General features: G+C 38.6%; 1 protein-coding gene across 1 annotated transcript in view; it reads right to left on the bottom strand.

The window, feature by feature from the left end:
* The window catches only part of man2a2 (mannosidase, alpha, class 2A, member 2), a 77,231-nt gene that overhangs the window by 29,450 nt on the left and 23,898 nt on the right, over positions 1-23,883 (bottom strand). The window contains exons 7-10 of the mRNA XM_051920854.1: positions 14,934-15,107; positions 12,180-12,366; positions 9,693-9,870; positions 4,106-4,308 (exon numbers count right to left, since the gene is read on the bottom strand). Coding sequence (XP_051776814.1) covers positions 4,106-4,308; positions 9,693-9,870; positions 12,180-12,366; positions 14,934-15,107 — 742 coding nt within the window. The remainder of the gene's footprint in view (positions 1-4,105; positions 4,309-9,692; positions 9,871-12,179; positions 12,367-14,933; positions 15,108-23,883) is intronic.

Below are 23,883 nucleotides of genomic sequence, written 5' to 3'. Positions count from 1 at the left end.
GATCAAATCCTGTTATTTAATATTTTAATTAAGGAAAAATATGTGCTACTAGATGGCTTCCTGCCTCACAGTTGTACCGCTACCCTGGGAGACCAACTAAGCCACATGACCAGAACACTTTATTATAAAACCAGTAATACTTAATATTCTTAACAGAAACCTTTCAAGGTTCTGTGACCAACATTTCTCCTATTTAACCCACTCACCACAAATTTCAGCCCAGCACTCAATGAAAAGCAGAAAGGAAATGAAAAATAGTGTGTTTACATATTTACAAAAAATACAACAAACTTTTTGACATAACCCCCAAAACAGCAAATATATCACTAACATGAGTCAGAAATTAGCAAATCAGGGTGTGAAATGCAATCTCCATTAATAACCCATTTGCAAAGCCGGAAGCCCTACAGAGTACACAGCCAGCCAACACAGATAATGATAACAATGACGACAAAAAACCATATTCCAGCAGGTGGCTCTTGCTGCAGATTATCTGTGCTAACATGTTGTAGCTCCTTGCTTCATAGTCCGATGTCGTTCTCTCTCCTCCTTCTTTTCGCCAATCAATCCCCATTCGAGCTATATCTCCTCCTTAAAGGCACAGACCTCCATTATGGGGCAAACCCATAGCAACCCATTTTTTGGTATACATTAAGGACAGACAAACTAGCAAAAGGCCAATAGTACATGTGTCACCCACTACACTGTGTTTACACATTCATGTAAAATCTGACAAACAGTTGTGATTTTTTATTTTTTTAAAACGTTGGATGGCAACATTTCAACAATGAATTGGTGCACCCAGAAACAGTGGAACTTAATCACGCAGAAGCATTTGAAAAGTTAAATTGAAAAATGAACAGGGGTGTAAAGAACACACCAATACTACAGCATTAAAAACCCATAGGAACCACCAATGCTCCCTTGATGGGCTAAAGTGGCAAAATCTATTTCACTGGATAACATGTGATGACTGGACACTTTCTGCCCTTAGCCACAGTTACAGTGCCTGCTAGTGACCTTAGATAACACTATAAAGGAGTGACACTTAAGATGAATATTATTTTGAAGCCAAATTTAACTTCTGCAGTTTGGACTCACCTCAGTTTCAAACAAAAGTATAAAAGGTGTCTGGAAAACTAAATATTACCAAGTATACCATAACCTACACCACAAACAAACCACAACCCCCTAACCTTGAGCAACACATAAACTGATGAGTAAGTTTTGTTAGTTATTCAAAAGACAAATGGCCTACCAACATATCCCTAAAAAGTATACATGAAGAATTGCACTAGTAGTTACCATCACTGTTAACTTGTGGGCCTACTAACATAACTTTATGTATATAAGCTTATGATATGCACAGAGAACAAAATGTAGAAATGCCTTTGCATCCAGTGAGTTTAACTTTGTTTCACTCTTAAAAACTGCAAAATGTCCTCAATATGCAACAGCTGATGTCAGACTAACCTAAGTTTAGTTTCTGTTTTCTTCTCTTGTATGATACTGGGGAGTGAAGGATTTTAAAAGCAGATCTACCTTTTGGAGAGGAGGGTCTGCTCCTTGGTGGTATGGAAGAACACAATTAAGTCAAGCAACTTTTAGGAAATTGACTTCTTTGCTAGTCAAGACAGTAGAAGTTAGTTGCATTGGAGGACATATCTTAAAATTAGAAATTAACCCACACAGGAAAGATAAGCATTGTCTCAGGAACCAGCCAAAGAGATTCAACCATTTGGAATGATCATATGCAAGATGGTTTACTTTGACATTTATAGAGAATCTTTTAAGTATGAATATACACTGCTCAAAAAATTAAGGGAACACTTAATCGTCACAGTCTAACACCAAGTCAATTAATCTTCAGGGATTAAGCTTCAGCACAGTCTCAAGAGCATGGAGAAGATACCAGGAGATGGGCTGTTACACAAGGTGAATCAGACAGGACTGGAGAAGGGTATCAACCCAGCAGCAGGAACTATACCTGCTCCTTTGTTTGAGGAGGAACAGCAAGAGCACTGCCAGTGCCCTACAAAATAACCTCATGTTTCGGTTCAAACTGTCAGAAACAGACTCCATGACGGTGGCCTAAGGGCCCGAGTTCCTGTAATGCAGTGTTTCTCAAACTCGGTCCTTGGAACCCCCTGTGGCTGCAGGTTTTTGTTCCAACCAGATTCCTAATCAGTGACAACACCTGATAGCACTGATCTAATTTGATTAGCTGGTATTACTTTTCTTTTATCCTACATTCAGAAAAGCACAGCAACATGATTTTTACATTTATAAGACATTTAGAAATATTTCTGCTTTTGCTTTATATTTAAATGCTTAATTCTCATTTGTTGATTTCCATCATATTTTGCCCTTTCTCTGTGTAGTTTTCCCCCTTTGTTGTATCTTATTAATGAGAATTAAAAATGAGCCGAGCCGACATGCTGGCAAACAACACTGAATAAGCAAAGACTGCAACTACTTTAGCATCAGATCCACTAATTAGTAAATAATGGATTAATTAAACAATTAGAACACCTAGAAAAGTGGGATCCTCCTGGTAGAGGACAATGCCTGGCCAGATTGTGTAGGCAGTTCCTGGATGATGAACACACAGATGCCAATGATGGGCCCGCACATCCCCAGGCTCTCCTCGTGTAAAGGCCAATCTCCTTCTATCTCCTCCATGCTCTTGAGACTGTACTGAGAGACAAAGCAAACCTTCTTATGATGGCTTGTATGGACGTGCTATCCTGGAGGAGCTGGACTACCTGTGCAACCTAAATCGGCTGCAGGTACCACCTCATGCTACCAGTAGTGACAAAGACATTAGGAAAACTAGAGAAGAATCAGTCAGGAAGGGTCTATCTATCTATCTATCTATCTAAGGAGATAGCAATTGTCTGTGGCCACCACCTGTAAAACCATTCCCTTTTTGGGTGTTATCTTACTGTTGCCACTTTCATGTGCACCACAGCAGATGAAGCTGATTCACAATTACTTATGCTTCCTAACTGAATAGATGTTAGGTGTTAGACTGTGATGATTAACTGTTCCTCTAATTTTTCTAAGCAGTATATTTGTCTTGGGTAGGATTAGAATGGCTAAGATTCATTAGAAAACTTTTGTTAATTATTTTTAGGTTGTTCTATACTTTAGAAAAGGAGTATACAGAACTCCAGAAAAACTGTCAGAATGTTTCATATTGTGTTGAAATGCATTACTTTTTATTATAAATTGTCTGTTTTCTCAAAAACAATTATCTGCTGAAAACTGAGCTCTGCAGTCATATGTGAATAATAAATCATAAATCAATAATTTCAAGCAGTAATAACCAATTGAAATATTAGTAATGTCTTGGCTATATTTTGAAATCAGTTTAAAGGAATACTCCACGGAAAAATGGTACTGACATTGTGTGAGGTGTAGTAGTTTTTTTTGTGTAGAAATTACAAATTGAATATTCAAACTCAATGGGGCTCTGCAGTGACCAAGTCTGGACAACAGCAAATAATATGAAAAATGCCCATCGAAAAAAGAAAATAAATGTTCATGTAACTTGTGTTGTAAAATCCATATATCCAATATCCAGATAGATAGATAGATAGATAGATACTTTATTAATCCCAATGGGAAATTCACAATCCATTCGTATGATCTAAAATATTAATAACAATTCCTTTAAGGGCCATGTTCTAGGTAAACAGGAACAATGTCATTCCCACAATATTGTAGGAATAAAGATTAAATGTGATTAAAAATATTTCTCAGCCACCACTACCTAACCTGACCCCACTATGTAAAAGGCAGGAATCAACCCTGGAAGTGCACCAGTGCATCACATGGTGTGCTCATGCACAAGAGACTCTGTTTAATTAAATTTATGGTTATAGTGAGACAAAGGCCATCTTGGTATTATTGAGAACAAGGCAGGGACACACCCTAGAAGGAGGTCAGGGCATCACAGGGCACACTCACGTACACACCCATAATCACTCGTGCTGAGATAATGTATTGTTACCACCTTAATCGGCACGTGTGGAATGCAAGAGGAATAACAGATGTTTAAACAAACAGAACAGATAGTTCTGAAACATGAGGTGGGTCTTGCCTAAGGTTTGACTCCAGGATGCGATCCAGGTTCTTGTAGAAAGGTCGAGAGGTATAGTATCCACTCCAATAATGGTCCTCTCGATCTGCATATACAAAGAAGTCTCCACTCAATGTGGGGTAGTTAGGAGGCTTTGAACCTTGTGCCACACCATTCTGTTTGTATACAGCATCAAAATAATCTGAAAGTGTTCCAAACTGGGCCTGAAAAAGAACATAAAAGTCACTAGAATAAAACAGGACACCAACAAACATACACCTAAAAATAATCCTGAAAACTAAATGTCAATTGCAGGGTACTTAAAATTAAACTGTGACGACACCTTAACAAAAACAAGACTGCTAAGTTTAGCTTGAACAAGAGATTAAAAAAAGAAGAATTTGACAAGAAATCGTAATCATCATGCTCTTGCAAATAGGTATAAAAGGTACATACAGTACTGCAAGATTTCAATAATAGAAATTCAAACCTGTAAATTCTTCATAAGATATTTGCAAACAAAAAGGATTACCATGTATTAGTAACATAATGATAGGTATATATTTTATATTATACCTATTAACACTGAAAATCTATCACTGTCATTAGCAGCTAAATAGCATTTAACTACTAAATTGGAGCCTTTTACAATCTATACTGGTAGTTTTGCCTTTCACAATAGTGATGATTTTTCGTTTTTGTTTAATAATACTGAACATGCCTGGTAGCAGATTTATTTAAAAAAAATAGAGCACTGGCTGGTGCTTATAGTCAAATGCACTGTATAACATCATTTATTGATTATTAACACTGCAATTCCAGTCAAGATTACTCAAAAGAAAACAAAGAAGAAAAACTACATACACAATGTTGCTGATAAGCAAAATTATTTTTTTAAATACTGCACTCAAACCATACAGATTACAGGGGGATATAACACCATTGGTTTCTAACTTTTCAAGTGAAGTCATACCATCTGTACAGTATTACAGCATACTGTGGCATGAAATACCACACCACAGGATCATGGTGCAGCATTTACATAAATACAGGACAGTGAATGACAGGCTTCTTTATCTGAGTTGAACCAACATGTTTTACTTCAATACACAATCGCTTAGTGTGGATGTGTGTGTCCTTTTAAACAAACTGACTGTTGTTCCAACCATGGCTGGTTTCTGACTTTCTCCCAGTTTTCCCAGGAGAGCCCCCAATTCTTTACAACCACATACTGGAACTGGGGTTCTTAAGAAATGTCTTGACTAACCCTGCAATACTTCTTTATATTCCTTGCTTTGTACCCCAATAAATACAAGTTATCGCTAATATACTAACAACCCAATTGTGCTTCACTTACTCAGAATATGGAACCAATATAGGAAGTATTTTAAGACAAAGAAGCATTTTATCTGTGGCACCTCTGCATAAGAACCACCTTTTTTCCACCCTCTCAAACGTACACAGTTTTTAATGTCTGGAAAACATTTGGGATTAAATAACTTAAGAGATCTGTGCATAGACAATGTCTTTGCATCCTAAGAACAATTTAACTTTCCAGCAACATATTTCTTTTACTACCTTCAAATTAGAAACTTTGTTAAACAGAAGCTGCCCAATTTTCATCATCTCCCACATACCTCTAAGCCAGAAAAAATATCGATCAGTCTTGAGGACTCAGATAGTATTTCCGTAATATATAAAACCATATTACAGTCCCTCCCTTTCAAAGATCCAAGAGTACAGTGGGAAAAAGATCTCTGTGGGAAAAAGATCTCTCACTCAACATCTCAGGAAAGGAGTGGAAGGTAGCAATGCACAGAATTCACACTAGCTCCATATGCGCAAAGCATAGAATTATTCAACTCAAAATTATATATCGAGCGCATCTGTTTCGTTTAAAATTGTCCAAAATGTTTCCAGGGCAAGATCCAACCTGTGAACACTGCAATCAAGTACAGCCTCACTAGGCCACATGTTTTGGGCCTGCACCAAACTAACATCATTTTGGACCAAAATCTTTAAATGCCTTTCACACAGCCTTGGTGTCACAATCCCTCCTAATCCACTAACAGTTGTGTTTGGTGGACTTCCAGACTGGCTTAAAGTGGAGAAGGACAAACAAACTGTAATCGCCTTTACTTCACTATTGGCACGTAGACTTACCCTGCTCAACTGGAAGAATCCTAACTCTCCTCTTCTAAGTCAGTGGGTAACTGATGTTATATACTATTTGAAACTGGAAAAAATCAAATTTGCACTTAGAGGATCTGTACAAAACTTTTTCAAAAACCTGGCAGGATCTAATCAATAACATTTTAGAATAAGCATTTAAATTGAGGAGGCAGGTTTTCTCCCCTCTTTTACTCCATTTATCTTTACTCATTTATTAATCTATCTATATACTTATTTTTACTAGCTTAAAGGTTTACTCTCTTTCTCAAAGGGGTGGGGGTTGATTTGTTTTGAACCTATTTTTGTAAAACTTGATTTATTTGTATGGAATGTTATTTAAAATTAATAAAATCCAAAAAAAAAAAAAGGTGTTGTCTAAAACAGCCACACAACAGTTTTCAGTAAGATTAATAATAAAGCAGCATTTTGAACACTGAAACACAACTAAAGAGGCTGATTATTTAAAGAGAGCGCATAACTATTGAACTCAGTGTTGTTATTAACTGGCTGCTGTTTACCAAAAAACACTAGCATTAATTTTATTAACTAAACTCTTCAGTATTATGTTTAGTGAAAGTCATGTTTACACCATGTGTTATCTTTTGGTCTAGTTAAATACATACAAAAGGTATTGATTTTCACAGATATAAGCAGTATCTTTCATTCCATTAATGATAAAGCCAATTATCCGTACTACTTTGTGTGGATTATTTCTTTTTTATTTCTATTTCTCTGTTAAGAGCTGTGGAATCAGTACGGCTTTCATAATTAAGTAATTTCATAATTATTATGCCACATTTAAGCAAACACTGGACAGGTTCTAAAGGTTTAAAAAATTACACCCTTTTTCTCTGTGTGTCCGCTTCTGATGCACACTGGTATGCAGGTGAGACTTAGGATGAAGTTAGCCATGACACAGTTAAAGACAGTTATTTTACCATATGCTGTATGTTTTTTACATATATTGCTCCGTACAGAATTATTGGCTCCATGATAAAGATAATAAAAAAAGGTTATAAAAATCAACTTTTGGTGAATTATTGTACTTTAATATCATACTGAAAAAAATGTGAGAAACCCAACCTTTGTCAAAAAGTTTGATTCTTGGTTAAAGATAATTCATTGATGATAAGGGATTATTTTTTCTCAGAACATGTTGGAAACATTCCTTTGATATTCTGATCCATGCAGACATGACTGCATCACACAATTTCTATACATCTGTTAGCTGCACATTCATGCTGTAAATCATTTATTCTATGAATTCCCAAAGGTGTTATATTGGATTCAGATACAGTGACTGGGAAGCCCACTGAATTCACTGTCATGTTCATGAAACCAATTTGAGATGGCTTCTGCTGTGTGACATAGTGCACGATCAAGCTGGAAGTAGCCATCAGAAGATGGGTAAATTGTGCCCATGAAAGGATATAAGTGGCTACTAGGGATGACTGATTATTATTAATGGGCCCAAAGTGTACCAAGAAAACATTCTCATATCATTACCCAACCTGGACTGTTGATACATGGCAAACTGGGTACATGGATTCATGCTGATGGCACCATATGTCATCTGTGAGCCTCAGGATAAACTAAAATTCATGAAACCATGCTACATTTTTCTAGTCTTCAGCTGTCTGGTTTTGGGGAGCCTGTGCCCACTGTAGCCTGGGTTTTCTGTTCTTCACTGACAGGAGTGGAACCTGACATGGTCTTCTAACTGTTGTAGCCCTTCTGCCTCAAGATTGGACTTTTTGTCATTTTAAGATGCTTTTCTGCTCACCACAGTTGTAAAGAGTGGTTATCTAGGTTGCTGTAACCACTCTGTTGTAGGACAAAGTGTTGCATTGCCATTTTGCTAGGTTTGTAGTGGCATACACGATCTGTTAAGACAGCAGGTTTAACAGGGATACAGAAATCTAGTTAACCTCCACCTGCATTTTTGAGTGAATGAGTACATTTCAGCTCATATCAATATCAGCCCTGTACTTTATCTGATAACAAAGGTATAAATCGGACTTTGAGCTGACAGAGGCTCGTTCAGACAAAAAAGACACCCAAATAGACATTCATCTTAGGCTTGTGACCGCAGTCAAAACCGGCCTGAATGTAATAGACCAAATAGTGCTCTTATAAGAAGGCACTGGTTTTGCAACTTGAAGTGGACTTTGATCTTATAACCCGAGATTACACCTTCCTTCAAAATGAAGTTTCATTCATTTCTTCTTCCTCTCTGTAACCTAAAAGCTGTTAATCTGTTTTATTTCTGAGGAGCCAAAGAAAAGCAGACAATGCACTTTCTCCATAATCTAAATGCTGACAAGCCATTCTGCCAGTGACTGAATGCACTTTGACAAGACTAAGAAGCAGCCATTACTTCCAAGAACCGCCTACACTCTTGTGCCTCAAAGAGTAATGCTGTTCCCTAAAAGGTTGCAGAGGACACAGAAAAGAGGATAATCAACAACTTCAGAAATGCAGCATCATAGTATACTACTGACAAAGGACCATATAAGAAAAGCCAAAGATTGTACTAGATTTGTTGGCATGAACCACAAGCAGCAGCAACAACAACAAATAACTCCACACACCATTGGGCATCACCCTTAAACTCTTTTCTTTGTTATGTTTGTTTCATCTGTCTTGTGTCCTGCCTTCTATGTCAATATATAGTATATGCAGTTATCAAATTTCTATAATCCTTCTGTTTATCAACACATTGCATTATTCTGTTTCTTAAAACAAGTGTGCTTCTACTACAAGGCTTACAGCTGGAGACCTCGCCTACAGAGAAAGGTATGGAAAATAAAATGGGAGCCTTACCAGGTTAATTAGTTAATTACCGGCATTACCAAATGCAAAATTGATAATTAACTTAATTCCACACTGTCAGCTCAAACCAGTCTCGCCATTCTCCTCTCACATTTTCATCAACAAAGTATTTCCATCCACAGAATTGCCACTTACTGATGTTTTTTGTTTATCGTACCATTCTGACTAAACTCTTCAGACTGTAATGTGTGATTATCCCAGGAGAGCAGCAGTTAAAGAAAAAGTCAAACCAGCCTGTCTGGCACCAACAATCATGTCATGGTTTAAATCAGAGAGACCACATTTTTTGCCATCCTGGTTTTCTGATGTAAACATTCACTGAAGCTCCTGACCAGTGTCTGTATGATTTTATGCATTATGCCACTGCCACATGATTGGCTGATTAGATAACTGCATGGATAAGCAGGTGTTCAGATGTTCTTGATAATTTGCTAAGTAAGTGCATACTAGATGGGATTAATCCCATGCTGAATGCATACTGCAGTTTGTCCAAAAAGTCTTAGTTGTCTTAACATGTTATAAAATAACATTCAATAGGTAATGAAGACAAGCAGTGAACATGAAAAGTTACTGTTAAGATCATTATAAGATGTTCCCGTCTTACCTGCACATGCATCTCAGGGTGAGAATTCATGTAGTCAAAAAGCTTTTGATAATTCAGGTACTGCTGGTCCCACTCTTGTGCTTTATCATACCGAAAGTCATCTCCTAGTGGAACCAGCAAAACTTTACTACGGAACAGTTTCGATTTTTTCCTGTACTGATCAAGGAGTAGGTTTGCTCTGGTATGGAGGGAAACGAAGGGAAAATTATCTTAATATAGTAACTTTCAGGAAAAAATAAATCAATCATTTGGGCAAATGCTGCTAAATTTCTTACTTCCCTTTGCCTACGGAACAGTAAAATTGGTCTAAGTTGAAATAATTACTTGCTGCTACTTAACCCTCAGGTCCTTAAGGGATGCCTTACTATCAGGGGAGAGTGGAGAATTTTGTAAAGATTATACCTGCTTAAAAAAGCTTTGAAAAAAACCAAGAGGCCAGTTCTATCTGGGACATGAATTTCACCTGTTTTTGCACATTCCCCATATTAAGGACATACAGTTAGGTCCATAAATATTTGGACAGAGACAACTTTTTCTAATTTTGGTTCTGTACATTACCACAATGAATTTTAAATGAAACAATTCAGATGCAGTTGAAGTGCAGACTTTCAGCTTTAATTCAGTGAGGTGAACAAAATGATTGCATAAAAATGTGAGGCAACTAAAGCATTTTTTAACACAATCCCTTCATTCAAAAGTAATTGGACAAATTAAATAACTGGAAATAAAATGTTCATTTCTAATACTTGGTTGAAAACCCTTTGCTGGCAATGACAGCCTGAAGTCTTGAACTCATGGACATCACCAGATGCTGGGCTTCCTCCTTTTTAATGCTCTGCCAGGCCTTTACTGCAGTGGCTTTCAGTTGCTGTTTGTTTGTGGGCCTTTCTGTCTGAAGTTTAGTCTTCAACAAGTGAAATGCATGCTCAATTGGGTTAAGATCAGGTGACTGACTTGGCCATTCAAGAATTTTCCACTTCTTTGCTTTAATAAACTCCTGGGTTGCTTTGGCTGTATGTTTTGGGTCATTGTCCATCTGTATCATGAAACGCCGCCCAATCACTTTGACTGCATTTAGCTGGATTTGAGCAGACAGTATGTCTCTGAACACCTCAGAATTCATTCAGCTGTTTCTGTCCTGTGTCACATCATCAATAAACACTAGTGTCCCAGTGCCACTGGCAGCCATGCACGCCCAAGCCATCACACTGCCTCCACAGTGTTTTACAGATGATGTGGTGTGCTTTGGTAATGAGCTGTTCCATGCCTTCTCCATACTTTTTTCTTGCCATCATTCTGGTAGAGGTTGATCTTGGTTTCATCTGTCCAAAGAATGTTTTTCCAAAACTGTGCTGGCTTTTTTAGATGTTCTTTAGCAAAGTCCAATCTAGCCTTTCTATTCTTGAGGCTTATGAGTGGCTTGCACCTTGCAGTGCACCCTCTGTATTTACTTTCATGCAGTCTTCTCTTTATGGTAGACATGGATATCGATACGCCTACCTCCTGGAGAGTGTTGTTCACTTGGTTGGCTGTTGTGAAGGGGTTTCTCTTCACCATGGAAATGATTCTATGATCATCCACCGCTATTGTCTTCCGTGGACGTCCAGGTCTTTTTGCGTTGCTGAGTTCACCAGTGCTTGCTTTTTTTCTCAGGATGTAACAAACTGCAGACATTGCCACTCGTAATATTGTAGCAATTTCTCGGATGGGTTTTTTCTGTTTTCGCAGCTTAAGGATGGCTTCTTTCACCTGCATGGAGAGCTCCTTTGACCGCATGTTGTCTGTTCACAGCAAAATCTTCCACATGCAAGCACCACTCCTCAAATCAACTCCAGGCCTTTTATCTGCTTAACTGATAAGGACATAACGACAGACTTCCCACACCTGCCCATGAAATAGCCTTTGAGTCAATTGTCCAATTACTTTTGAGCCCCTGAAATGAAGGGATTGTGTTAAAAAATGCTTTAGTTGCCTCACATTTTTATGCAATCGTTTTGTTCACTCCACTGAATTAAAGCTGAAGGTCTGCATTTCAACTGCATCTGAGTTGTTTCATTTAAAATTCATTGTGGTAATGTACAGAACCAAAATCAGAAAAACGTTGTCTCTGTCCAAATATTTATGGACCTAACTGTAGCATACTATAACATTTCCAAAATTCACTTAATCCTGAGCAGGGTGGCGGGGGCCAGAGTTTATCCCAAAAAGCATTGGGCACAAGACAGGAACAAGCCACTCAACAGGGTGCCAGCCAATTGCAAGTGAACACACTGACACACAAAACACACCCACTGGGGCCAATTTACGGCCACCAATCCACCTAACCTGCATATCTTTTGACTGTGGAAGGAAGTTGGGGCATCCAGAGGAACCCAAGCAAACACAGGGAGAACAAGTAAACTCCGCACAGTGAGGACCCGGGACACAAACCCTGGTCTCCTTACCGTACGGAATATTAAGAACATGGTAAATTGCATTATTCCTTACCTCTCTGCAACATTGAGATCTGTAACAGCTCGTGGAGGGATCTTCCAAGGACAGTTTACTCTACCACCAGGAAGCCTTTTAAAATCAAACTGACAACACACCTTAGGATCTGGTCCACATGTATGGGGTATATCATAGCTGTAAAATGGCATCATGTGGCAGAATATATCTGTACTAGAGTCAGGAGCTGAAGACAAATTGTAAAAGATGTCAGTGTGTGCAGAAATATTAAAATATTAACATGATTCTTGTTTATAACAATTTTTAACTCATATATTACATAGACTACATCTGTTTGCCAACCAATAACACTATAGATCTGGAATGAAAGGGTATAGTAATGAAAGTTGTACTGAACTCCGAAACACCAGCCAAATCCCAGGGGCCACTACATCTTTTTTGTAGTTATTTTCAAAATGACATGGTTCTATTTTATTGGAAAGGCCATCACTCAGAACTCCCACCCCTACTGACTTGCAATATCTGGAAACAAGACTCCATTAAAAGTAATTACTGTATATAATAAAAGAGTACACAACATTAACAAGTAGATGCACAAACACAGAGACATAACACAGCACCCACAGCAATTCCATAGTACACCTCATATAAAATATTGTCAAACTATAAGCAACAATAAACTAATAAGCACTACTACAATGAAATCTGAGTTCAAATTCAAGCAATATGAGTCAAATGGTTACTAAAGAATATAAAAATCAGTCAGCAAAAATTAACAGTCTTCCAAACTATTTAATGAAATCTGGCTTATAGTAACAAAGTAGATTTCCATGGATCAGTCTAAATTGGCATTTCAGAAGCATGCTTCTCATTTGGCCCATACTACAGACCTTTCTGTCTACCTATTAGACTAAAAAATTGGCCTGACAGTTAATGGTGACTGACAGATAATCGAGGTTTTACAGTATTTTGGACAATCAGAGTTCAGATAAAAACTGTACATTGCACAAAACTAACTGTATTACACCGTGCTTTGCCTGAAAGCACCTGTAATAACATCCCATTTTTAACTGCACAGGTGGCGATTTTTGTCAGCACATAGTGCATTCATTTAGTGTTTTCCACAAAGATTCTAAAACTAAAAATAAATCATAAAATTCAGTCTTCACTATCAATATACACTAAAAAGTTGACATTTATATTATACTAGTTACGTTACCTTTCAAAGAGAGGTAAAAAAAAAAAAATCAAAAATCAATTTAAAACATATTTTATATCTATTGCCCCATGTGTATCTTCAGCAAGTTTCCTCTGAATACTCATGTATCTTAACTTGTCCTGACTCTGTCAAGTGCGTTCCCATAAAGCCTTTTTCTCACACTCTATTGTTTCCAGGCACCTTGCTCACCTCCTGTCCACATTTATGCTTCAGATCTTTGAACTTCAAAGTTTGAAGTCAAATCTTATGTGTGTCACTCTTGCACTTCATCTTTGAATCATGTCACCAAGGCCTAACTGACCAGATTGTTCTAAGGGAACTGACACACACACACACACACACACACACACACACACACACACCCACACACACACACACACACACACACACAAAGACGGACATTAGCGTTTTATTATTTAGTAGATTAAAGCATTCAAAATACATTTCTCATACTTGTGTAATTAAATTTCAGCCACGTTCTCTCCCAAAATTAAATGCTACACAATATTAAACTAAAATATTTCCATTTGCTGCATGACGTAAGTATGAATTTCTCAAAAGCTAATCAAATTGACATTTTCATTTTCCCGAAAGATAAGCACATTTTACTATAGACAATTAGAATAGCTTTTTATAAGCTGGATACATTTTTAACATAGTAAAATATAAAAGCATGTACTTTAGTAGTTTATTTTGAGTGGGTTCCACCTTACTACCTGTATTTTTTTAAATTAAAAAAGTAAATATATTACTGATTATTTTGTGTCATTATAAAGATGTTTTTAGGGGAAGTAGTAAAACTTTACTATTCATCTTTCAGGCTGTTGCTGCTACTAATGCTTTTAACCCATCTCTGGCAAAATAGAGGCGCAAATCCACTTGCTGTTGCAATATATTTGTAAAAAGTTACATAACAATGTATAATTTAGTCATTCCGCATGATAACAATGTCCAAAGTATGATCATATTTAAAGATCACATTTATTTAATGCAACCGGTTTTTCTATATTGTATTTGCAGAAAATGTTACAAAATGTCAATAGTCAGAAAGAAAAACTATGGGTCATGGGTAGCTGCCATTTTGTCACGAGTAACAATTGGGAATCAATGGGAATGTATTGCGTTTGGTTAGAGAAATGTGTTGCAGTGGGTTGCCGCAGGTTGATTAAGCTCCGCTATGACAATCAGTGGTGATTCTCAAAGGCCTCCCATGGCAGCGATTATCCAAGAGCAAAGGATCTTCCTCCAAACTACTCCCCCTGTCCCAAAACCAATCTGACAATCATCATGGAATGAAAATAGGAAGGGCATGATTGGGTCAAGAAAAAATAAAGTTTAAGAATCCCTGGTATAAGGCTAAAAGAGATGAATAACTTGGCTCTGAAGATATTGTGTTGTAACTGACATTACACGTACAGTGTGTTAACATTTAATAACTTGATCAAGAGGCTTGCAAAGTAATTTAAAAAATGGCTGGTAATCATGGTATCTGAAATTTTGAATGCAGTGAAACGTTCTTTCACAAAAATGTAGTCCGAGTTTAAACAAGCTAAGAACTAAAATGATCTAGATACCCCAGGCCTGCCGCCACATGAACTCCAGGCTATGAGTAGCAGAGAAATGCTTTTTCACAGAATAATGGACCCTCTGGATTAACATGCTGGTAAACTTGGACTTCTTAAGCAGATAAGCCATTGTGGGACTGTGTCCAAACGGATCAATTGCCCAACCAGAACGGGGGGTTACACCTGAAATGCAAGAAAAGGAAAAAGAAAGTTAAAGACTGCAAATTTAACACTTTAAACCACAGATACCAAAAATACCTATCATTTTGGACAGTTGGAAAAATCTGTAGCACACTTGTTTACAATCTGTGCTTCAAAAATATCAAAAACAAATCATACAGCGAAGCAAGCTCAATGTAATAAAATACTGGATAATAATAATAATATATAAGAATAATATATATTCCATCTATCCACTTACTGAACTTGCTTATATCATAATAAGTTTTTGAGAAATTAGAATCTAATCCCAGCAGCACTATACACCAAAACCCAGATGTACAGGGACCAATTTTGAATCGGCAATTAGCCTAACATTTATGTCTTTGGAGTGTTAAGAAAAACAGAGTATAAGAAGGAAATCAACATGGACATGGGATGTACAGACACAAACATAAACTGAAATCTGTTGAGATTTGAGGCAGAAATGTTAACCACTACATTACCCTGCTACCGATGCTGCAAACTATCAAAGTAAATTTGGAATATCCAACAAATCCAAGTACAGTGGGGCAAAAACAGTATTTAGACAGCCACCAATTGTGCAAGTTCTCCCACTTAAAAAGATGAGAGAGGCCTGTAATTTTAATCATAGGTATACCACAACTATGAGAGACAAAATGAGAAAAAAAATCCAGAAAATCATATTGTCTGATTTTTAAAGAATTTATTTGCAAATTATGGTGGAAAATAAGTATTTGGTCAATAACAAAAGTTCATCTCAATACTTTGTTATATACCCTTTGTTGGCAATGACAGAGTTCAAACGTTACATTGAGGTGGATAAAAAACTCCTTGGTGGCAGGGCCCTGGGGGTGGATGAGATACACCCGGAGTTCCTCAAGGCTCTGGATGTTGTAGGGCTGCCTTGGTTGACACATCTTTGCAACATCACATGGACATCAGGGACAGTGCCTCTGGATTGACAGACCGGGGTGGTGGTCCCCCTCTTTAAGAAGGGGGACCGGAGGGTGTGTTCCAGCTACAGAGGGATCACACTCCTCAGCCTCCCTGGAAAAGTCTATTCGGGGGTTCTGGAGAGGAGGGTCCGTCGGATAGTTGAACCTCGGATTCAGGAGGAACAGTGTGGTTTTCGTCCTGGTCGTGGAACAGTGGACCAGCTCTACACCCTTAGCAGAGTCCTGGAGGGTGCATGGGAGTTCGCCCAACCAGTCTACATGTGTTTTGTGGACTTGGAAAAGGTGTTCGACCGTGTCCCTCGGGGAATCCTGTGGGGGGTGCTCCAGGAGTAAGGGGTACCGGAACCCCTGATAAGGGCTGTTCGGTCCCTGCACAACCGGTGTCAGAGCTTGGTCCACATTGCCGGCAGTAAGTCAAACCCGTTTCCAGTGAGAGTTGGACTCCGCCAGGGTTGCCCTTTGTCACCAATTCTGTTCATAACTTTTATGGACAGAATTTCCAGGCGCAGCCAGGGTGTTGAGGGGATCCGGTTTGGTGGACTCAGGATTGGGTCACTGTTTTTTGCAGATGATGTTGTCCTGTTTGCTTCACCAGGCCGTGATCTTCAGCTCTCTCTGGATCGGTTCGCAGCTGAGTGTGAAGCGGCTGGGATGGGAATCAGCACCTCCAAATCCGAGACCATGGTCCTCAGCCGGAAAAGGGTGGAGTGCCCTCTCAGGATTGGGAGCGAGATCCTGCCTCAAGTGGAGGAGTTCAAGTATCTCGGTGTCTTGTTCACGAGTGAGGGAAGAATGGAGCGTGAGATCGACAGGCGGATCGGTGTGGCATCCGCAGTGATGCGGCCTCTGCATCGGTCTGTCGTGGTGAAAAAGGAGCTGAGCCGTAAGGCAAAGCTCTCAATTTACCAGTCGATCTATGTTCCTACCCTCACCTATGGTCATGAGCTATGGGTAATGACCGAAAGAACGAGATCGCGAATACAAGCGGCTGAAATGAGTTTCCTCCACAGGGTGTCTGGGCTCTCCCATAGCTCTTTTAGGGCAGATGTCGACAGGAGGGGTTGAGGGTGAATGTCGACAAAAGTCGACATCCAGGGATAGAGGGCGACAATCAGCTGTTAATGGCGACAAAACTCACTGTCACGTCACAGGCATTCCCTCTCTGCTTGGAAGAATGTTAGACTCATTGACTCAACAACTGATCCTTGCGTGTGCGTGAGTTGCGATATGTAAACAAATGCAAACAAAGGCAAGATGGCATCAACATCTCACGAGGGAGCGAAGCGAGTGCAGAAAAGAAAATACTCGGCAGATGACATTTTGCGCATTATCGCGGAGTCGGACTCTGATTTTTCAGAGTCGGATTTCAGTGACAGTGATCAGGAGATCGAACAACAGATTGAGGAGCCGGCATCAGCCGATCGGAGACCAGCCGATGCCACCCCAGCTGCTCGGCTGGCAGCAGAGCGCATTCGTGCCGCCAATGCACCTACGGCAAGGTTCGCGTGGGAGGAATACCCAAAAATTGATCCATGGAAGCCAAAATGGCTACCGGACTTCACAAGAAGGCACGGCTTGCTGCTGGACACAAAGGATTACAAGCCGCTGGACTATTTCAACCTGTTTTTTCCTGAGGCAGTTTTTCAGCTGATATCAGACAAGACAAACAGGTATGCAGAGCAATTTTTTGAATCGCGGGATGCGCTTGCTCCGCATTCTCGTTTTTTGAAGTGGAAACCCATAACAAAAGACGAGATGAAGGGCTTTGTGGCATTGCAGACAGAGATGGGACTAGACTGGCGATATAATTTCAGGGAGCATTGGTCCAAACGTACTTTGTCACCTGGTAGCTTTGGACAGGTAATGCCGTGTGATAGGTACGTGCTGCTGCAAAGCTTCATTCACTTCTGTGATAACCAGAAGCAAATCCCAAGGGGAGAGTCAGGCTATAACCCCATGTGTAAAGTTCAGCCCCTGCTTGACATAGTGGAGCCAACATAAAAATAATTTTATCAGCCTGACCATGATTTGTCTGTGGATGAATCAATGATAAAATATAAGGGACGGCTTTTTTTCCGCCAATATATGCCAGACAAGCCCACAAAGTATGGCATAAAGGATTTTGTACTGGCAGAAGCAAACACTGGTTTCTGCCTGAAAGTAATTACTTATACTGGAAAGCATTCCTTTCAAACTGAGAACTGTCCCTTGACAAGTCAGGTTGTGCTGGAGCTGCTTCAGGGCTATGAACATTTGGGTCATGTTGTGTACATGGACAATTTTTATACATCACCAGAATTGTTCATGGAGATACACAGCAGGGGAATAGGAGCTTGTGGCACAGTTAAGGTGAACAGGAGACACATGCCAGACAGGCTGAAGATGAAAAGAGGTGACAATCCTGTTTTCATGCGGGCGGATAACTTGGTGGCATTGGCATGGCATGATGTCAAACGGGAGACTTGTCTTACTACAGTTCACACCAACAATTTATGTGAGAAAGTAATTCGTTCAAAGGGAAACCCAGAAGGTAGGAAGCTGGACAAGCCCGTTGCACTTGAGGAGTACAATTGTAAAATGGCTGGAGTTGATCGACTGGATCAGATGCTGGGGTCATATGCTTACGACCATAAGTCCACCAAGTGGTACCACACTGTGTACCATCGCATGCGTGAGATTGCACTCACAAATGGATATATATTATTCAAGCAGGCAAACAGTGACAGCACTATGACTGCGGCAGATTTCCGCAAGAAGGTGGTTGACAGCTTGCTGGCAGATTATGTTGGGAGTGCCTTTGGCAAAGCGAGGAAGGCCATCACAAAGAGCAGTGCCAGACAAGCTGACTGAGCGCCACTTTCCTGCAACATATGAGGACAAAAAGTACAAGCCTGACTGTGTTGTGTGCAGCAACAGACAACTGAAAAAGAGGCACCAGTGCAACACGTATTGTAAGCAGTGCAACGTGGCAATGCATGCAATTGGCTGCTTTGAGCGTTATCATACTTTGCAGGACTTTGCTTTGTAACATGTACAGTATGTGAAATAATAATATGTTAAATTATATAGTATGCAGGCTCATACAAAATGCAAAACAGTTATATTAGTCAAAAATAAATATTTTTTGTCGATTTGATATGTTAAACAATTGTTTTGTGTTCTTTTTTTTAAAAAAGTTAGTTTTTGGAAAAATATTCAGCCCTGAAAGAAACAAAAAAAAATTAGCCCTAAAAGAGTTAAAGATAGGGTGAGAAGCTCAGTCATCCGGGAGGGGCTCAGAGTAGAGCCACTGCTCCTCCGCATCGAGAGGAGTCAGATGAGGTGGCTCGGACATCTGCTCAGGATGCCTCCTGGACGCCTCCCTGGTGAGGTGTTCCAGACACGTCCAACCGGGAGGAGGCCCCGGGGAAGACCCAGGACACGCTGGAGGGACTGTGTCTCCTGGCTGGCCTGGGAACACCTTGGGATTCTCCCAGAAGAGCTAGAAGAAGTGGCCGGAGAGAGGGAAGTCTGGGCATCTCTGCTCAAGCTGCTGCCCTCGCAACCTGACCTCGGATAAGCGGAAGAGGATGGATGGATGGATGGATGGATAGTTTTAGATATGCAATCTACCAATATGAAAACAGTAATAAAGTTTCAATACATACATAAAAGGACTCGGGTAAGTTTTTTTAGCATATCTGGTGAGACGAACACTAATAGTATCAAGCAATAATCAGAGGAACAGTAAGGACGAGAGGAGGTCAAGAAAGAAGAAGAACAAGACAACATTTTACAGATTGAGTTACATGCAACAATCACAGACCATGTTCTTGTTTATGGCATGAAAATGATAGAAGCTGGACCATGGATGCAGCCAAATCTAAGCCACTGCTTGGTTACGTTAATAATCATGATGTTCAGAGAAGAAAATACGCAATTCATATTACTATATATGTGCCTTTTAGGAATAGAAAATATTTGAAGACTTTATAAAAGCCATATTCTATCTTAGATTAGAATAGAATAGATAAACATTATTAATCCCAAGGGGAAATTCAGATGCATACAGCAGTAGGAAGGATACAAAGTCACAGGACTAATACAGCTAATCAATTAATTGATAAATAAATGAAAATAATTAAATGTTGTGCAGATATTTCAAAATGAACTTAACGAGTACATTGAGAGGAAGCTTTCAATTGCCCAATAGCAGTGGGCAGAAAAGAACCCTAGAGGTGCTTCTTATTCTTAGTGCACTGTGATGGAAGGAGCCCGTGGCTAAAAGTGCTCCAAGAGAGCACCTCCTGGAAGGCATGGAGGGGACTTTTCATGATGGCATTCAATTTTGCCACCATCATCTTTTCCACAACGTAATTATTTAAGTGTTTAAGAGAAATGCAACCTCAAGTAACTGGAACAACATACTCCAAGAAGATGAAAGAGTCTTCCCAAGTACCATTTACTGTGTTCTTCAGTGCAAAAGGATGCACATTCCACATTCCAACAAGACACTGCCAGAGTAAAAGACCTATGTTTTTAATATATATGTTCTGCCCGATTTATTTTTAAAGAATTCAAAAACTTGCTTACTGACAATAATGCCATCATCTTCAATACCGAAGCACTGCTGACATAACAAATTGTGACATGGGACACCATGAATTCAAATACCAAAAACAAAATGGCATTGCAAAAATGTAACACGAATAATGAGAAAATATAAAGAAAAGGCTAAAATCATTGTAAAATGAAATTGATACCCAGAATAACAACAGAAGTATACTAATACAGTAATCCCTCCTCCATCGCAGGGGTTGCATTCCAAAGCCACCCGCGAAATAAGAAAATCCGCGAAGTAGAAACCATATGTTTATATGGTTATTTTTATATTGTCATGCTTGGGTCACAGATTTGCGCAGAAACACAGGAGGTTGTAGAGAGACAGGAATGTTATTCAAACACTGCAAATAAACATTTGTCTCTTTTTCAAAAGTTTAAACTGTGCTCCATGACAAGACAGAGATGACAGTTCTGTCTCACAATTAAAAGAATGCAAACATATCTTCCTCTTCAAAGGAGTGCGTGTCAGGAGCACAGGCTGTCAGAAACAGAGAGCAAAGCAAACAAATCAATAGGGCTGTTTGGCTTTTAAGTATGCGAAGCACCGCCGGTACAAAGCTGTTGAAGGCGGCAGCTCACACCCCCTCCGTCAGGAGCAGGGAGGGAGGGGGAGACAGAGAGAGAGAGAGAGAGAGAGAGAGAGAAAAACAAAGTCAAAAATCAATACGTGCCCTTTGAGCTTTTAAGTATGCGAAGCACTGTGCAGCATGGGCAAACCAACTGAGGAAGCATGTACCAGAAATTAAAAGACCCATTGTCCTCAGAAATCCGCGAACCAGCAAAAAATCCGCGATATATATTTAAATATGCTTACATATAAAATCTGCGATAGAGTGAAGCCGCGAAAGGCGAAGCGCGATATAGCGAGGGATCACTGTATCATGAAACTATAACATCAAAGCATTGCTTCCTTTTTTCCATAATTTGGGCTGTCTGCAGTAAACTGTGTTGCTGACATTCTAACTGTGTATGGTGTTCAGTTTGGCCTAACTAAAAGGTTTCACTGGATTACAGTGTAAAATACCATTATTGAAGTATAACAACTAAAACTGAACAGCTGCATACACAGCAGGAGCCACCAGAGCATCTTCTTATATCATATTTTTGGACATTGTCGGTATCCATTGCAGCATTCATGTCCTTCAATGGTTCAATGGCAATCCGCAATTCGGAAATGTCTTCCTTCTACCTTATTTTTCATTTCTCAACCTTCAGACAAATATTTTGCAGCATGCAGGTAGAAAGTGCATGAAAGTGGCCAGAAGTGGCTGGAGGAAACAAAGTCATGGCTGGGGTAGATTCTCCACTGTGTCTGATTATAACTTTTTCCCCAAAACTCATTTGTATCTTTTCAATAAAAGTTAACAATTTTGATGTATTTTTTGGATTATGCTTTTAATTCCGCACTCACAATTTTAAACAGGTTTCACAAACATGTATGTGTCTACTTTTTCCTTGTGTAATTGTTACCAATTCACTATTATCTGTAATAAGTCTTTTTTAGATGATTGCATTAGTGTCTAGTTGATGGTGGACAGTGCTCACGCATTCAACGTATTTGTGCTTTTATGGCAAAGTTACTTTATAAGCAAAGCTAACATGTATTTGAGCAGGGATACATTTTGGTGAATTCAGCTCGAGTTTTCTGGATTTATGTTGGATATGAAAAAAAAGTAATTTCAGGAAGTGTTTTTAGCAGTTGTACAAAAAAAAAAAAAAAAACTAAGATTTGTATTAAGCCTGTAAGAATTAAAAGGTTCATATTCCTATATACTGTACATTACATTTTTTTTCATTTCAAGTCAATTTAATTACACATCAAGTCCTATTAATGGCAATGAGTTGCATCTGTTACCACCAGTTATGTGAAATACAACTGCCTGAAAAAAGAGGTTGATTGGCCTATTGTTATTATTATCAACACGTTAGTGGAATACCATTTGTAGTTCTGGAGTTAAGGAATGAATATAAATAATCAAGTCTTTCCCTGGGGTAATACAGGAGTACATGATCAAGAGATTCCCTCACATAAGATGGCGGTAACAAATGTTGGCTTTATGATGGAGTGCATATTGCTGGCAAAGACAGGTGGAAACTGAGGACATTGATGAAAGAAACAGGAATTGTGGAATGTATTTCTGCATATGTATGCTTCAAGAATGTCTGTTGGGAAATGCTTTAATGCTAAATATTTAAATATTGTAATGTGTGCTTTGTATGGCAAGGTTGGATATCTTTGTGAATAAAAAAGATCGTTACAGTATTACTCAGTATTGTGTGTTTTGAATTTGAATTTAAGGCAGTTCCGTACATGATCAAAACTGTGTAATTTAAAGCATGTTTACTGTAACTTTTTTCATATAGTTACTCTAAATCTCTACAGTATACTAAAAAATTTACAAGTCTTAAGTGTGATTTTAATTTATAGTTATTTTTAATAGTTACATTTCTCATATTTTCTTAAAATAATAAACTAATTCTCTAATCAAATCCAGTAAACTGAAAATTTAAAATCACCCATTTTTAGCTGTAACAAATAAAGGAAAATGTTTTATGTAGGTATAACATAAAGTAAGCTTTTAAAAATGTTATAGGATTTATAAAGTGAATTATGGAAATATTATTCAGGTTATCAATAATATCCATAACTGTGCAGACTATGGAGAAAATAATATGGAAAACATGAAATGTTCATTTGGATAATTCCATGTCAAATCATCACACTTTTGGACTTTTTTTTGAAATTGCACAAATCTTGGATTAATTAATATTAAGGGTGATTTAAGCTAACAAAGTTTGAACATATTGGGAGAGATTATGACTTTGACAGGCTGTATCTCCCTAAATATAACTTGTACAGAAAATATTCCCATTTAGTTTTAAAGCTCTTCTCCAACTCTGTATTTTGCGTAAATAGTATGAAATCCCCAAAATGAAACGTTACCATGTTATGAGTTATTATAATATTAAAAACTGAATAGCTTTTACTAATGCTAGCTTATAATGTCATAAACATCTCCAGAAAATGTGGTCTTTGGTTTTTAAGTTGTTAAGTCATATTCTCCCCACCATGTTAAACACATAGTTCGATGAAAAAATGAAAAACCTTCTACAAAGACATCTAATTCATGAAATTTTCAGCTACCCCTTTAATTACAGTTTTGAGAACTTCATCAATACACAGCAGGAATGAATGTTTAATAAATGCATTAGGCTTC

Source organism: Erpetoichthys calabaricus, chromosome 17 (assembly GCF_900747795.2).
Source record: "Erpetoichthys calabaricus chromosome 17, fErpCal1.3, whole genome shotgun sequence".
NCBI lineage: Eukaryota > Metazoa > Chordata > Cladistia > Polypteriformes > Polypteridae > Erpetoichthys > Erpetoichthys calabaricus.
The sequence above is the reverse complement of the archived record's forward strand: the minus strand, read 5'-3'. Positions and strand labels throughout refer to the sequence as shown.